The sequence below is a fragment of the Stegodyphus dumicola genome, chromosome X1, assembly GCF_044657685.1.
Source record: "Stegodyphus dumicola isolate Sdum_Otavi_A_Nest chromosome X1, ASM4465768v1".
Taxonomy (NCBI): domain Eukaryota; kingdom Metazoa; phylum Arthropoda; class Arachnida; order Araneae; family Eresidae; genus Stegodyphus; species Stegodyphus dumicola.
The window spans coordinates 93,441,369-93,459,748 of record NC_140780.1 but is presented as its reverse complement, the minus strand read 5'-3'; the positions used below and the strand labels follow the sequence as shown (position 1 = coordinate 93,459,748).

The 18,380-nt window shown below is 33.9% G+C and overlaps 1 protein-coding gene across 5 annotated transcripts in view; it reads left to right on the top strand.

The window, feature by feature from the left end:
* Nucleotides 1-18,380, top strand: part of LOC118202592 (alpha-N-acetylgalactosaminidase-like) — a 66,833-nt gene that overhangs the window by 4,610 nt on the left and 43,843 nt on the right. For 3 of the 5 annotated variants that reach the window (XR_015038721.1, XM_035374761.2, XM_085808286.1), the window contains exons 2-3: nt 7,873-8,034; nt 8,266-8,440. Coding sequence is in view for 4 of the 5 variants with exons in the window: in XM_035374761.2 (XP_035230652.1) it covers nt 7,880-8,034; nt 8,266-8,440 (330 nt within the window). In the remaining variant the exon portion in view is untranslated. Of the gene's footprint in view, nt 1-6,974; nt 7,287-7,425; nt 7,578-7,872; nt 8,035-8,265; nt 8,441-18,380 lie in introns of those variants that run through there. The other 2 variants (XM_035374762.2, XM_035374760.2) reach the window with 2 other exon arrangements.

The following is an 18,380-nucleotide window of genomic DNA, read 5'->3' as shown; positions in this document are numbered from 1 at the left end:
ATCACCTATTAAATGAGCAATTAATCATATAATACTGATTATTAACAATTTTGTATGCCTGCTTATTTTTTTATGGGAATACTTGGCATTTTCATGACACAAAATGTATTTCAAAGAAGTCTGAAGTATTAGTACAAAAATATTAATAAATTAAATTGAAATAAATAATGAGATGTAATTTAAAAGACAGAAATAATTTAATGTAAGAGATTTAGATTTAAAAATTTGCACACACAAATGATTTATCAGATTTTATAAGGTTTTATTTCATAAATAACTTTGAAATATGGCATTTAATCCTATAAACATGTATGGATACTGAAAAAGTGATGAATATATAAGAATATTATAATGTTCAGTAAGTTTTCTTATTGAATAATAAATTCTGTCAGTCTTATGCTATAAGACTAGGGTCTAAGTTTGCATAAAATTTCATCAGTTAAATAAAAGAATTTAAGTAATTTCTGTAGCCTTTTTGTCAATACATTAAAGATTTTTTAACTAACTAATTTTTTATTACATGTTCTCGCTTGCAATTAGAACCATCATTAAATCCCTATTTTATCTAATAATTTCCTGAACATTCTCATGTATATAGATTGACCTCGTCTTTGTAACTGATAATTATTACTTGCAAATCATTATCTTGCTGGTGAACTATTAACAACCCTTTCTATTGTTGAGTTAGGGTTAACAACCTTCGCTCTCACTACCGCCTTCCTTACGGAAATCGGCGTAAAATGCTGGTACCTGAGCTGTTGGGCGCATGCGCGAATAGCCTCTTAGCTATTTGCACCTTCGGTGCGATTAGCCACTGCGTTCTTAATGCAGGGAGTAGTACAAAACGAGAACAACCGATACAACACCTAGGCTGCAGGCCGTAGTTGAAGGTCCAAGCAAAAATAACCGCTGCGCTACAATTGCTCGTGTAGGAAGTACTTGAAGTGCAATTTCTCCATCACGTGACTAATTTCCATTCTCGGCGAAGTCCATGAGACGCTGAGCGGCTCTGAAACCAGCTTTAAGTTTTTCAGCTGGAGTTTTCGCATTCTGAATTTTTTCCATGAAATCAACGATAGTTTCCAGGAGCTTCTGAATGTTTTCGTCAAGAATCCATCTCATAGCATCATCCATCGTCTTAGGAATTCTTCTGGGAGGGGTTTTGAGTTTCTCATTGTAGCTTAGCTTTGAATTAGACTGCACTGGAGCCTCTTCCGTATTTTTAAATGCAGAAAAACTGGTCTGTGATTTGAATTTTCAGAACCTGCCTACCGTGCCTACATCAGGCCTTTCAGATTTGTTCTGATCAGCGGACTGGCGCTGCGATCACGCAAGCTGGAGCCAGCGTCTAGACATAGCTCCGAAATTTTTAAATAAGTGTTTCAGTAAATGTTTTCAATTCTCTAAAAAAGTTTAATCCCCCTTTCCTTTGCAAAGTATCATCAATCAAATTGAAAAAAGAAACTTCCCTTCTTCGAAATTTCAAGTATCTTGTACGCTGTTCACTATCAACACGAGAAATCCAAAAGAAACCCTGACAAGGAATATTCAGATAAGTAACATTCTGTTCTCTAAAAAATATCTTATTCTCTATCACTAAAGTGCCATTAAATTTCTTTATTTAGTATTTTCATAAGATTCTATCATTATACAATAGTTAGTAATTGCTTTAAGTCATGTGGTTCTTTTTTTCGTAACTATTCCATAGAGACGCTGCATTCCTTATCAGTAATTTGTTCTTATCAGCAAGTCACACCCTTCGGAGGCCCTCCTTTTCGTGCTTCGGAATTTCTTGAGAGTTTCTTGTCATAATAAAATAACACCACACACATTACACAGAAATAACACGCTCTAATTTTCAATACATTTATTTTCCATAGCGACTCTCTGACGCTAAGTTTCACCTCAGAGTGTAACATATGAATCGCAACTTCGAATGTACCACAGAAATCAAGTTTCTCACAGAATATATTTCAGCGCCAATTCTGGTGGCGCATGCGCTATTAGCCAAGATTCTGCTCTGTCGCCAAGTATTTCTCAGCTAATACAAAACAGCTGTTAAATCTATATGTTCAAACTTTTCGGTGTCTTCAAGATATGCGTAAATGTCTTTAAATTCCGGATTCTTCTTAATTCTTCAATTATGGATTCACAGGACTCAATAACTTTTGAAGTGAGCATAATACATTTAACTGTATTCCCCTCCTCATCGATTTTTATTTTTGAAAGGGCATCGACAACTAAATTTTCTTTTCCCGGCATATGTTTTATAATTAAATTAAATTCTTGTAGTTTTAATGTCCACCGTATCAAGCAAGGCAATAAATTTTCCCCCGAATACAAGCATATACTGTTATCGGCGAACTTCCGAAGTAGACGCGAAACTTCTGAACCGCTAATAAAACAGCTAGCGTTTCTTGCTCTGTTGCTGAATATTTCCTTTGGGTGGAATTCAGCGTTTACGAAAATAAAGCTATCGGTTGCCCTTTCTGGGAAAGCATAGCACCGATTGCGTAATCGGATGTATCTGCAGCAATCTCTAGATCTTGTTCGCCTTCTGGGAATTTGAGGACTGGGGCATTAATTAGGGCATTTTTTAGTTGTTCAAAAGCGGTGTTCGCCTCGGCTGTCCAAGAAAATCTAGTTTTCTTTCTTTTCAGCACTAAAAGGGGTTCAACAATTTTGGCGAAGTCTTTTATGAACATTCTGTAATAGGAACATAAACCCAAAAACAAAGATAATTTCTTAACCGTGTTTGTGGAACGGTAACTTTTAATCGCCAATACTTTGGAATTATCGGTCTCGATGCCCTTATTCGAAATCTTGTACCCAAGGTACCGCAACTCCTTGGCAGCGAACTTGCATTTTTTCTCATTTATTTTGAAACCGGCCTCGTTAAGCAAGGCAAAAACTTCTTCCAAGTGATTCACATGTTCGTCTATCATTTTGCAGGTAATTATATCATCGAGATAAATGATAGTACTTTTACCTTTTTGTTATTGGAATTTCCACCTTTTCCCGTCTGTCGATGCGCACTCTGCTGAACTTGCGGTTTCTTCTGCGGAGTAAACCTTGAATTTTGGCCAAACTGGTTCGCACGCGCTTTCTCCGAGTTTCTTCTGCATTGGAACTTCACCGCAAGCTGGAAGAGATTTTCTAATGTTTGCGGAAATCTTGAGCTGACGGTAGTAGACTCGGTAGAATCACCTCGATAAGTTCACTATCGGGCCTCTTCTCCTATAATAAATTAAATACTTGGATTTTTCTTAGAATGAACTCCTTCAACTCATCAAAATTGCTTTGGTATTTACTATACAATTCCGACCCTAGCTTCGCAAGGTCTTTAACAACTAGAAATGCTTTTGATAATGCAGACTTGAAATTTTCCCCGCTGTATGATTTCGAACCTGGGTTCTCCCCAAAAAATTTGCTAATTCATTTGTACCATCTGAGGGCTTGACCTCTTAGGTTTGTAGCTGCGATAACTTTCTACAGATGGTTCAGAGGATGGAAAGTGAAATGCAGGTCCAGTTGCTTCAGGAAGGTCATCACTGAGCCTTTGCCGTCAAATATTGCGTCTGGCTTCACAGCGGCACGCATCGTTTCGATGATAAATCCTAATCCTTCCATTGGAATGGTGGACGTCTGAGGGACCTGAAAGGTCGGAGGAGTCAACGTAAACTTCCAGCTGTCTAACGACATAGCCCGTTGAAAAATTTTCGGGCGCCAATATAAAGATTCTGTACTGTTTACTTTAAGTTACAGTTGAATGTGAAGAATCTTAAGAACTAGTAAGCGAATAATCGCTTGAATTCGTGAGACAGTAAATGAACTTGTTAAAACTTGTTAAAAGACCCTTTATTATTCAAATAAGATTTAACAGAACTCCGTCTTGGAGTTGTACAATAAAGCCGACACTCGGGCTTGAACTTAAGAGACTAAGAACTAAATCAAACTAATCTTAACTAAAGAGATATAGTCGAAGCTAACAATTTTCTACCGTAGTTGGATCCTTAACGCTAATTGACTGCGAAGCTATCAAGGGCCTAAAGTACGGCCGAGCATAATAAAAGCTTAAGAGAGAGTAGCCTAAAAAGGCGGACGGGTGCTAACCTGAATCTCTGGTTCTCTCTGACTAAGACAGTAGAACTTCGCGGTTAAATACCACTCTTCCTCAATTTACATTCAGACATGATTCTAACACTACGTTCTGGCTGGAAGTGGTAAGTTGAAATTAAGAAAGAAAATAGGAAAGCAAGTTTAACTCAAAATTTAACTCTTAATAAAATTAACATAATCCTTAATCGTAACTTGTTATTTACACAAATGCAACAATTTTACTGCCAAGGTATACCACAATTGTTTGTAATCAATCATTCATTTTCAATAATGTACTCACGTATTTGAATTAGTGTTGTCTTAAGGGTTCTCTAGATCATGGTGGACGTGGTGCTATACTAATTAACCGTATGGTAGAGGCATAGTGCCCACGTCCCCCTTTCCTTATCCTTATCCTTACAAGGCAGTTTATAAATGAGTATAGTCTTGTTCCTTACATGGCTTGCCTGTTTTCTACGTTAGTGTATTTCATAATTTTTGCTAATTATTTTAATATCCCAGTTTTCTGTTTGGTACTTTATAAACGATTTCATTCAGAAATTTATAATTTCAGTCTATGCTAGTGCATTCCTTAATCTAGTTATCCACCCCTTACAGAACCAGGTAAAAGCGTTAAAGACCTGGCTAGAAAAATGGAAAATTCAGTTCAACATTGAAAAAAACTGTGGCTACTTTATTCACGAAGAGAATTACAATAAATATCACATTTTATGAAACTACTTTGCCCTAAGCATGTTACGTATCTCGGGGCGATCCTTAACAATTCTTTCTCATGGACTCCACGCATCGCATCTATCATCCGGAAGTTTTGAGTATGTGAAGCTAAATTCTATTCCTTAAATGCCAGAAACAGCTTTCTATTTATTGATAATAAGTAATTTATTTAGGAATCCATTTTGCATCACCTGTTGTGCTATGCCAGTCAATCTGGACATATTTCTGCCAATCTACAAACTACAAACTGCCTAGAACAGTTTCTGAGGCTAATGTCGAATTCCCCTTGGTACAAAGTAGGATCCATCAGGAAATGAAATTTGCCCAACGTATAGCATATTAGCATAGCCTAGCAAAAAAATACTTTGAAAAATCAGAAGAAAATTACTACTTCTGAAATCAAAATCTGCAACTATGCTTATAATAATCCAAGCAACAGAAAGCAACTTAGGTATCTTTATAGTCCCAAATAGGTATCCAACTTAGGTATCTTTATAGTTTAATCATATGTTTTCTTACTTTCTCAGTACCTCTTTCTAACTCTCTCTCTCTCTGTATATATATCTCTATATATAACAGAGAATATAAGCATATGTGTGCTTATATTCTCTGTTATATATATATATATATTAATGCTAGCCCCATATGATTAACATCTACCTATTTTTGTTGATCATCAGTTCGACAGCTTTCTAAAGTCAAAATTATCGTCACAACTACGGCTCCACTTAATTTTTTTTAACAAGTTCTGGTACATCTTGAGTTTTCAAAATTTTAAGTGCATTCGATTTAGGGTAGAACCTTAAGTCCGGGTACCCAGGTGTCTAGGAACTGTAACGTACTAGCTTAATGTATGCTTACAAATACCTCTCTTTTTTTGGTTGCTTCTAGAAATAAATGTTTATTCAAATCTGAAAATATGCAAAATCGGAAACAATGAAACCAAACAAATGTGTACCTTGGGGCAAATGAGCAATGAACAGTTGACCATGGAGCCCAAATCTAGACACTTGCTTTGCATTTCTCTATTATGCAGCAGATTCCTGGCCAAACTCTACTCCTATTAAAAAAAAGAACACAAATTCTTTAAATACACATTATGGCCTTCATGGATTCAAGAGTACTGCTTCTGCAGGACTGGTTTGATTATGGAAAAACACTCAAAGCCTCTCTGTCTAAAAGAGGGATACCTTTTCGAAGGGCTATCTTAGGATACCGATTCGTAACTACATACACGTAGAGAAAGCAGCGAAAACGCCCATGCAGTCAGCACTTTCACGAGCATTTGAGTGCGAGTCGAACTATCCGTGATCAACGATTTTTCTGCTTGGTTCCTGCTGAGAACGCTTCTGCGGAATTCGAACCTAGGTCCTAAGACAAACGATTCCGTTAAGAGCGAATTTTGAGAAACATGAATGTAGCCTTTTGGCAATAGATGGCGTTGACCGTTGCACTGCTTTTCTGACGTCAGAATAACCGGTTGCTACCTTTGTCAGGATTCTCTCCAAGGTGAAAATGAAATTTTTTTCCAAAGAGAGTTGACGCTAATGGCCCGGGTAACCATAACAACACCGCTTTAGGGTTAAATAACACAACCCCTTAAGCTATGAACACCACCTGGAATACTGGAGAATGGAAAAGACTTCGTAGGGGGTCTTTTTCAAAGCAGAAAGGATATACATTCAGTGATCGTCTTTCAGTTGTGCAATAAGCGCTGTAATGAATTAATACTTTCTAGTCACTCATTGCCTTCTGTAGATTTAGTAAATTTCATTTCCAATATTTAGAAACGCTGATTTGCTTTTCAATAAGATTATAAGCTCTAGGATGACAATTATTAATAATCAAAGCTTTTTTTTTTTTTTTTGTCCTTGTGTTGTATAGGAATGACTAAGCAGCATTTTATTTTTATATAGTGTGTTTCCAAAAGTAATGCATAACCAGACAACTGAATGCAAAGTAAGACAAACAAATGGAATAAAACCATGGAAATGGAATCAATGGAACCAATGGAATAAAAGAAAATAAGAATTTTTCTGACAACTGTTTGTTGCAGAGTAGTCAATCAAAGCATTTAAATATCTGGCATCAGTAATAACTTCCTGAAGTCTTGCGTAGGTGTTTAAGTAGTAAATAAATAATGTTTGAACGTCTGGCGGGCAATAATTGGTTGTAGCGGTTACTCTTAAATCTTTTAAAAATTTTTCCTCCTCCTCCGTATTATTCTTAAGAAATAAGCAATGACAGTCATTTATACAGTTAATATGCGTATATTACAGTTTTGGATTTCCTTTTTTATAGCTACATTATATGAATGTGTATACTATGATATAATTTTCTGTTGAATTTTAAAATGAATTGTGTATAAGAGCAGTATCTGAACTGTACAGAACTTTTCGTATTTTAGAGAAGTGGACTTTAAAACCGATCAGACGGCTACTTAAATTTTATCGGTAAGAGACGTTATCAGATTATAGTTACGGATAAAAACTCGTGATATCTAAGATTTGGAAATTTCGCTTGTTCTCCATGATCACGTTCCATAAATGTTTCTTTTCTCATACACTGTGGAAATCTTTCTAAGAAGTATTAAACTGTTTAAAGATTTTCTTTCATTTATGCAGTATTATTGTAAAGCAAACGAAAGATTTTAATTTAAAAATTAACATCACTTAAGTTGCTAAATCCTGATTACAAATTAAATATTTGTTTTGAATAAGAGATAGCTTAGGTGTACAGTACAAGTAAGTTTATAGTATTGCCATCAGTTATAAATAACTATTTTAACCAAATTTTGTTCAAAATATCATACAGGATTCTTTAGTGCTGCTGAAGTTTGAAATAATTATTCATATATGTATATATATTTAATTTGTGAGAAATTTGGATTATTATAATGTTATAGTTCATTTAAGCATTTAAGAACTACCGATTAATTTAACATAAGAAAATTTGGCATTTAAAAACCACCAATTAATTTTAACTTTAGAAAGTTTTATTTTCAGTGTTATGAGTTGTTCCAATTTCTCTTTTATATAGGTAAACCATGAAGATTCTGTTTTTCATACTTTTATGTGTGATATCGTCTCATGTCTGTGCGTTAGATAATGGATTAGCTTTAACTCCACCAATGGGCTGGTTATCCTGGGCACGTTTTGTTTGCAATATAAATTGTAAAGATGATCCTGAAAATTGCATAAGGTAAGAAATGTGAATAATCATTTTCTTACATTAAGGAAAAAAAGAAAAGAAAAGGGTAAATACTTCTAAATTAAGTTCCTAATTTTCATACAATTATGTTCAAGTTCACAGTAAAAGCATTCTAATTGTATTCTACTGTAATTTTGAGGTTATTCAAAATGTCTTCATTTATTAACTTTAAGATGATTTATTAATCCAGGAATATTTCTGCATATTTTGTTGTATATCTAGTGAAAGGTTATATATGGACATGGCTGATCGCCTTGTAGCCGATGGCTTTAAAGATGCAGGTTATGAATATATAAATATAGATGACTGCTGGATGGATAAAGTCAGAGACAGCTCTGGTAGACTACAACCTGATCCTGTTAGATTTCCGAATGGAATTAAATCAATTGCAGACTATGTGAGTAGATTATTTATTTTTTAAAAATAGCTTTGTAAGTTATAAAAAGTATTATGTTTGTGTCACTGTTTCAAAAGGAAAGTCATTTATATATGTTTGTGTTTGACACATGCAGTCGGACGTAGCTAGCTTGATGTTCTTTCGGGATATTATATAGGGATAGATTTATATGTAAGTTAGGGATATCATTGGCAAAATATTTAGCCACTGATATTTCTAAATGTCTTCTATAGAAATTAATGAAAATATAAAAGTATAAAATAAGTGAAATAAATCTTTGTTAGTAAAACAAGTGTGTAATATGTTTGTTTTACTGAGAAAAATAGGGAAAAGTGCAGAACCACCCACTGCTTAGCGCGTTTTTAAGAATTGCACATACTCGGTATCCATGTATACATAGACCTATTTTCACTCAAAAAAAATCCCAGAATTGCACAAAAATGGCATTGTGCACTCCCTTGACTTTATCCATGTATACATCGACCTATTTTCACTTAAAAAGTCAAAGAAAATTGACAAACATCCAATTCTTCTTACTGTAGTAAAAAGCACCAAACAAATAAGTGGGCAATTCTGCACTTTACCCGAAAAATATATCATCTTAAGTATATTTATTTTAAATATATGAATTATATATATATAAATATATAAATTAAATATATATGTATATAATTTGTCATTAGAAAACATTTTAATACGATCTCCAAGGAATAGAAATTCAATCAAAATCATAAATTATTATAATAAATAAATTTTTTATGCAACAGTTTAATTTGTATTTCTAGACTTCTTCTGCAATAAAAACCATAAAAAAGTAAAAAGGAAAATTCTGAATTGCAAAAATACCAAAATCGAAAGTAAACATTTTAAGTATTGAAAAAGTAGTTATTGTCATTGACTGCAGATTAATTGATTTGTCAAGAGGAACAAACCAATCTACTATCAATTAACAACAACTAAATAAATGAGAGTGTTTGGTCATTCTTCCAAGTAAGGATCCAATTAATATTTTGCAGAGCCAGATCATAAGCTATGTACAGTTTAAATCAACAGAAAGACATTAGTTCATTTTAGCTAATATATATATATATGTATGTAAGATATAACAAAGTACGATAGCTGATTTAAAAATAATTGGTGATCTCAAAATTAACATTCTAGATTTGGTGCTCTTCCTTGGTGTTCTTCCAAATTCAAGATCTTTGTATGTTATGTAACACTACTGGAAAAAGGCAACTTAAACAAATATTAGCCGATCATAGCTTGTCTCTAGAATCACACCTATTTTAGTATAAATACTTCTGGCAAGCTAGTTACGTCATTATTCTGCTGCACTCTTCTGCTAGCTTCTACATTGCTAATAACTCCCTGCTTCGCCTCTTTAAAAATGCCTGCGTCATTTCTTATTAAAAACCAATGTACATAGAAATTTATCATATTTCATTATGATTGAATCGTAGAAAAGTATCCGATTTCATTATGATTGGATAAATATGTACTGAGATGATTTTATATGTGCGAAAATAAAGACTGGAAATTCTTCAAGCTCAAGTGTGTTAACTGCATCATCATAGTTTTTACTTTCAACCATTACTGTCTGCTCAGCCATGACTGTTATCGAAAGTTGTTTAGAGTTCCAGCCATCATGACTGTACTTCAAAATTATGACATATGTATATAATTAGAGCAGTATTTAAAAATATTCTGGGGGAAATTCCTTAAAATACTTAATGAATGTAAATTTTCCTTTTTTTGTTCAGTGACCTACCCATCAACAGAAGTAAATAAAAGTGTTAGGTGATAAATTTTCTCATTGTCATTCTATTATTCCACAAAGTGCAAGCTTCTGCATTACCATGAATAGTTAATTTGCTAAAAATATAGAGTTTTATAATAATAGTAAATAATTTTATATTTTTTTCAAATGTAGTATCATTTACAGAAATATAGATTTTTTTTTGTTAAAAAATCATCATTTTAGAAAGTGATAAAAAAAAAAAAAAAAAAAAAAAAAACTAAGAGGATTCAGATTTTAAGTTTGCACCAGAAGGTTTGTTAAGGACTTTTGTGCTCTTGTTGAGCTCTTAGTCTATCTGTCTGCTGGCACAGTTCTACTGTCACTTAGTCTTTCTGACACAACTTTTTATGTGTTTTTAACTTTATTATTAAACATAATTTGGTTAATCTTTGGAATATGGTAACAGGTAGTTTAGCGACATTTTGGTAGGCGATAAAGGTTACTACTTAGGACTTTGGGAATAATGTGAGAAGTACTCAGTTCCGATTACGCATTATTTTGTGTGAGGGAAATGAGAGATCATGAGATATGTCATGTGACATTAATGGACGAATTACAGTTCTTTAATCGGAAAAGGGGGAGAATCTGGAAATTTTTTATTTAGCTTCATTCTGTGTTGTGTGAAACAGTGTTGGTTAATTTTTGGATCCCATGGCCCTATCTAAAGTGAATTCGAAATGGGTATTTAGTGGGATTGAAAGGGGTAGTAATAAGTGTTTTTTTAAGGTTGTGCGAGATAGAAGTAAAGATTGCTTATTAAGTTTTATTAAGCAGTATATTCTACCTGGTACAATAATATCTGATTGCTGGAAGTCATATGTCTGTTTGGAGGATGAAGGTTTTCAACATCTTGCTGTGAAACATAAGTATGATTTTAAAGATCCTGAAACAGGCGCACATACGATTGCTTTTTATTTAGCGGAGGAAATAAGAAAAGTTTATCCACCACGTAATCAAGATTCTGAAGAAGATTAGGTAAGTTAGTATTTTTAATTATTTGAGGATATTATTTTTATGCATTGTTCTAAATGTAAGGAGTAAATAAAGTAATATGGTATTATTGGAAAATTGTTAGTAGCAATGATTTAGTTTAAAGTAATTAGGATCGTAAGCTAATTTTTATTAATTTAATGTATGTGCTTATTTATATTTTAAATAGTGTTTTTTTATTTAATTATATTTTAATTAAATGATAGTTATTTTGTGAATTATATGTTTGTAGCAATTTGGTATACGTTTCAGTGGAAGTAAACGTGCATGGAAATAATTTAAGTATTTGACACTAAGTATTTGCAACCATTTTTAATGTTTGCGTTATGAATTTGTTGGTGACGTTTATAATAGATAATTTAGAGGTAAAAGTTTTTGGATATTTTATTTATTTTATATGTGCAAATGTTCATCCTTGGAAAGGGTATATACTTTTTCGCAATCAGGTAATTTCATATATGTCCTTTTTATCGGATTTAAAGATTCACAAAATTTTCATGCATTTTCGTGAAATTTTTCTAATTTATGAGAAAAAAGCAGTGTACATGGATATAGTGAAGAGTGTGCGCAATGCCATTTTTTGTGCAATTCTGGGATGTTTTTTTAAGTAAAAATAAGTCGACGTGTACATGGTTTAGTTATATTTTAATTAAATGATAGTTATTTTGTGAATTTTATGTTTGTAGGGATTTGGTATACGTTTCAATTGAAGTAAACGTGCATGGAAATAATTTAAATATTTGTCACTAAGTATTTGTAACCATTTTTAATGTTTGCGGTATAAATTCATTGGTGACGTTTATAATATAATAGATAATTTAGAGGTAAAAGTTTTGGGATATTTTATTTATTTTATACGTGGAAATGTTCATCCTTGGAAAGGGTATATACTTTTTTGCGATCAGGTAATTTCATATATGTGCTTTTTACAGAGTTTAAAGATTCACAAAATTTTCCTGCATTTTCGTGCAAATTTTTGTAATTTATGAGAAAATAGCAGTGTAGATGGATAAAGTTAAGAGTGTGTGCAATGCCATTTTTGTGCAATTCTGGGATGTTTTTTTAAGTAAAAATAAGTCAACGTGTACATGGTTTATGGGTATGTGCGATTCTGAAAAACGCGGCAAGGAGTTTGCGATTCTGCACTTTTTCCCAAATTTGCAGTTAATATGTGTCATGATTAAGCAGTTTTGTTCCATAAAATTTCTAGCATAAGTGTAATTCGGATAGCAGATTGTTGGAAAAAGTGTTCAGTAAATAAAAAGAAAAGAAACATGTCTTTACTTCGTGAAGACAAAATGGTGGCGAAAAAAAAATAGAGGGTTGCTGTAGCAGAGTTGGTCGCCAAATTTTCGCCAAAAACAAAATTGCCGAGTTACCATAATTCAAAGATTAACCCATAATTTTCTTCGCATTTGTGCCACATGAATTTCAATAACAAAATTACAATATTTTAAAAAACAGTCTATCTTTATAATTTCTGATGTAGTGTCAAGTTTTGCCATATGTTTTTTTAGCCTGGAGGGGCTATTGTTCTCAAACCTCACTTTTGTTGTCCATTTTACTTTTCATGTAACTGGATGCTGGTGTAGCCATCCCCCTGAAATAGTTACCATGAAAAAAAATAAATATGTAATGCTTATAATAAATCTAGCTAGTGTCATTTTGTGGTTACAGCTGGCAATAAATAAAAGAAACAAAGAACTGCATTTATTGCTTTTAAATCGCTCAGTTTGTTAAGCATTAAGAGGCAGATTAAATTTAAAAGAAAAATTAAATGCAGTATAAAGTCCGAGATCTGGACGTCCAATATCCGGCATGACCTAAAATCGGACCTCAGAGCCACCAATAACTTTTAGTTTTATTTATTATTTTTTGGTATGCTTTACCCATGAGCATTAAGTCTCCCTCCACGCATAATAAAACATGTGGAGAGTCTCTATTCTTAATTTCACTTCGGCACTAAGTAAAATACTTCGTTATTACAGAAACAATTATTTTAGCATAAATTTGTATGGTCAATAATTTGGCTCCATAGCTGCATATCTGCTTGGCATACATCCTCAAACTGAAACATTCTATGTTTGATTTTACACCTGTACTAATATTTATAACCCTGATGCCAGAACCTGGCGAATCATTATTTATTATACAGGCTGTTTATAAAGTCCTGGACCCATTCTAATGTTTAATAACTCGTAAAATAATGAAGATATAAACAAACAGGGCATTTATTTGATGAAATAACTCATATATTTTCCTTTTCAGATTTGAATATCTTTACTTTTGTAAATATCGTCTGAATGTGTGGTTAATTTCAGATAATTTCATTTTCCAGTCTAAATATCTGTACTTTTCAAAATATCGTCTGCTTATTAATTGCATTTTTCTCTCTTTTGTTTTTGGCAACTATTGCAATGTTATTGACTTTTTCCTTTGGGTATTTGTAAAGGACAACCTTTACAGGAGGAGAGTGTCGAACATTGATAACCTAAAAGCCAGAATTACAACCGCAATAGCCTCTGTGGATGCCGACATGCTTGCCGGTACCTGTCGTGAAAGTGCGACGAAGGGGCACACATGGAAGTTCATTGACAAGGGTCATGAAACTTTTTGAGTCTATCTAACCATTTATGTTATTAATTTTAATCTATCTTTATTATTTTATGAGTTATTAAACATCAAAATGGGTCCGGGATTTTATAAATACCCTGAATTTTGCTTTCATCATTGTATGTTTATCAACACATGAGAACTTGAGTAATGACTTACGTAGCGATGCCTAATTTTTTTTTTATATTAGTAATTGAATAACTAAGAGTATGGTAACCTTTTACATTGACATTATGCTTGGTGATGATTACAGATTTAAGTTAAATGCGCTAAGAAACGTTGACAAGGGAAAATTCAACAAAAATGTCTTTCCATATGCTAAAAATAGACTTTGTTAATGATATTCATAGGCAGAGTTGCCAACTCTCCCGATTTAGGCGGGAGCCTCTCGATTTTCCACCGCTCTCCCGCCAACCCGATTTACAATATATTTCTCCCGATATTTTCTTATTCTTAAAATTTCTCGCAATTTTTATATAACTTGGCTTAATACTTTGTTATATGAACAAAAAAAAAAAAAAAAAAAAAAAAAAAGTGATTTTGGACGTCTGAAAGCAATTGAATTTTCTCTAGATTATATCTAAAACAAAACCTTGCGAATTAGATAATTTATATATATATAAATTTGTATTCAGGACTCAGCCTTAAGCATGTGCAAGAAGCTGACATACAAGGGGTGATCAAATGAAAAGGTGCGAAATGACATAAAAACATAACAGTTAAATATTTGCATATTCTGCCATGGGAGAACGTAGCGAGACATCTTGGGATGCGATTGGAATCCCTGACTGGGATCGAAGCATGCGAGGTCGCCTGCATGCGCAGGAGAGAGCAGAGCTCTTATCAAAAGCGGCGTCCAAATAATGATGCGGCAGTGCGTATGAGGACAGGATGGCATTCGCGTTGCAAAATTCGACGACTGAAGAGCAGCGAGATATTATCCGATTTCTGACAGCGGAAGGTGAGAAACCGGCAGCTATTCATCGCCAGATGGCGACAGTTTATGGGGAGAAATGTGTCTCTGACAAGTCTGTCAGAAAATGAAGTGCCTGTTTTCGCGCAGGTTGTGAGAGTGTGGGTGATGATCCGAGACCAGGCCAGGCAAACACTGTCATCACGAGCGATCTCGACAAGGTGGACGACCTAGTGAGAAGTGATCGGCGTGTCACATTGCGAATGGTGAAGGTGGATGTCAGCTATGGAACCGTGTGGACAATTGTTCACAACAGGTTGCGATATCGGAAGGTGTGTGTGCTTGGGTTCCGAAGCAGCTCACCGACCAGCAAAAGGAACTGCGTATGGGGCTAGCACTGCAACATTTGTTTCGGTAATCAGGAAGACCCCGCTTTCATGGAGCGGATCGTCACAGGTGATGAAACCTGATGCCATCACTACGAGCCAGAGACAAAGCGAGACAGCATGCAGTGGAAGCATGCGTCGTCACCTCCCCTTAAAAAGTTCAAAGCCGTGCCGTCAGCAGGTAAGGTGTTGCTCACCGTCTTTTTCGACGTTCAAGGTCCGCTACTTGTGAAATTCCTGGATCACAGAAAAACCATTAACTCCAATGTGTATTGTGAGACACTTCGACGTCTACGCAGGTCCATCAAGAACAAAAGACCGGGGCTGCTCACTGAGGGTGTGGTTCTGCTCCATGATAACGCACATCCACACGTCTCCAGAGTCTCACACATGGAAGTGGCCAAGTTCAAGTGGGAGACTGGACCATCCGCCCTACAGTCCGGACATGTCGCCCTGCGATTTCCATGTGTTTGATTCACTGAAGAAACACCTGAAAGGGAAGCGCTTCAACTTGGACGACATACTCAAGGACGCTGTGAAGGATTGGGTCTTGTCACAGCCACAGGAATTCTGGGAACAAGGAATCCTGCAGCTTGTTCATCAGGGGGATCGTTGTGCTCAGGCCTATGGTGTATATTTTGAATAAAGTCTACATTTGTACCCACCGTGTCGTTTCGTACCTTTTCATTTGATCACCACTTGTATATATAATAAATAACTAATACAATTCAGGCTTCACTGTCTCATTGTGCGATAGAAGCAAGATAAAATTTAGCAGAACAGCTTGTCTTTAATCTCCAATCTCATAATACATAGCCAAATTTGTATAGTGAACGATAGCTAAAATTTTATGATGATAGCCACAAATTCAAAGGTGTTCGGATATTGCAAACCAAAGGTGAAACTTTCCAGTTAATAAGCTTTGTAACAGAATATGAACAAGTGCGAATAAATGAAGATAATGTAAAAGAAGATTTTCATTGCAATGACAATGCTCCTCAATCATCAATCAATTAACTGATGGTGAAATCTGTAGTATGGATTCTAGATCCAGAAAATGCCACTACCAATAGTGAAAAAAGTGACAGAGAGGTTACTGAAAATGAAAAAATTTCGATTGACAAGTTAGTCAGAATTCTTGACATTCTCGAATTACAGGACTTCAACAATGGAACTTTGTAACTGAACAAGAAATTACGTCTGTCTACAGAATTAAAGAGAAAGTATTAGCATAAAAATGAAGCAGTTTAAACAACTTACATTGAAAGAAATATGTAATAAAGTAAACAAAGAAATTTTAAGCTTTTCTTTTTTTTTTTTTTTTTTTTTTTTGTAAATTTTGATACCCTTTAGATAATTATTATGCTTCATTATTTCATAAATCATGATTTCATGCATTTAATTTTTTTAATTTCTACACACCATCTTTCTACACACATTCAAAGCTCAAATTTAAACTGATGATCTAATATCTGGAAAAATCCAAAATCTGGATCTTAGACTTTGTACTGTACTTTATATCAGATACCTTTAAACTACAGATAGGCAAACTACAGCTTGTGGGCCAACTCGAGACCACCTGAAGATTCTGTCTGACCCATCAGAAATTTAAGAAATGCATTGTATTTGTAGAATATATTTCTTATATTATTATTGTATAGTACAATAATATATAACATTATGTGTTAAATACAGTGGAACCTCGAGATATGAGTTTAATTCGTTCCAGCATTGACCTCGTCTAGCAAATTTCTCGTATCTAGAAACAAACTTCTCCATTGAAAACAATGGAAATTCAGTTTATCCATTCCACATCCCCAAAAATATCAACATAAAAATAAATTTTTCTAATGAATAACACTGGTAAATAATATCACCGTAGTTTATCTTTATATAGCTTCCGACATCGAATCGCCTTTTAACTGCTTCTCGTTAATCCACACCAACAACAGCTTCTCAACATCTTCTAGGAATTTTATGTGGCGCTTGGCAGTAACGGTAACTCCTTTGGACACATCAAGTTTTTAAATTTTTTCCTTCTTTAGAATAGTACAGATCGTCAATGTTGAATGGCCATAAATCTTTGCTAATTCTGTCACTCTTACACTATGTTTATATGTATCTATAATTTCTTTCTTAATTTTAATGGCCATGGCTTCCTTCTTTTTCTTTGCAGCACTATATGAGGCAACAATTTTCTTGGAAGGCATCGAAAAATAATTATTTTCACGTTAAATGTAAAAAAAAACAATTATCTCACAAGTGCACAAACACGTAGATCAAAGAACACTGGGTGATCTGACAAGATTTCCCTAGTCAAGCTGGATTTGAAAATGGCACCACTCATACCAACAGCCTGGCTCCTTGCTCATTACTTGAGTCGATGCTCCTATTTAGAGATTAATTTTTCGCTCATACTTTCCTCGTGTCTCGAATTTCTCGTTTAAAGAGATGCTCATAACTCGAGGTTCAACCGTATTACTATATAGCATATATATATATTTCATGCCAAAACAGAAAGGGATGCCATGTATTCAGCACAGAAAGTGAGTTTTTGTAAAAGCAGTGTATTATTTAATTGCACTGACCTTTTACACTGTATTTGTTAAGTACTTTTCTGTTCTGGCATGAGCACAGACACGTATAACATATAGCTAGCCTTGAAAATTTCCCTGATATTGATATTTATTGATAATGTTTGTAAAGGAATAAAGTACTCTTTTTCTCTGTCTTGCCTTTTCTTCTTTCTCTCTTTTCTTTTTTAATAAATGTGGAAATTTTAATTTCACAATAAAGTAACCTTTACTAGTTCTAAGCAAATATTGATGAAGAAGGATGGCTAATGGTGCCTTTTATTGAATAGATTAATGTCTCTATACTTGTCTGTGTGTATAAGTTCTAATATTAGTGATTATGTCTGTTGTTGAATGGAAAGATAGTGGACAGATATTGTCATTGTGAATAGTGATAAAATTATTAAAAAGTCTAATGTCGTTTGTTGCTTGTTTCAGTTACTGAAGATAGAAAAGTGATAAGAAAAATGATTTTGAGATTGTAAGCTTATGTCGAAAAACAGTAAACTTCTAAAGTTGAAGCCATCAGTAAAAATTTGATATTACATTTAGAGTCAAAGATTGGCCAGTTTAAATTCTGCTGTATGGCTATGGATGAAAGCACTAATTTAAATGATACTGCTCAATTAATATTATTTATAAGAGGTGTTCATGAAAATTTTGAAAT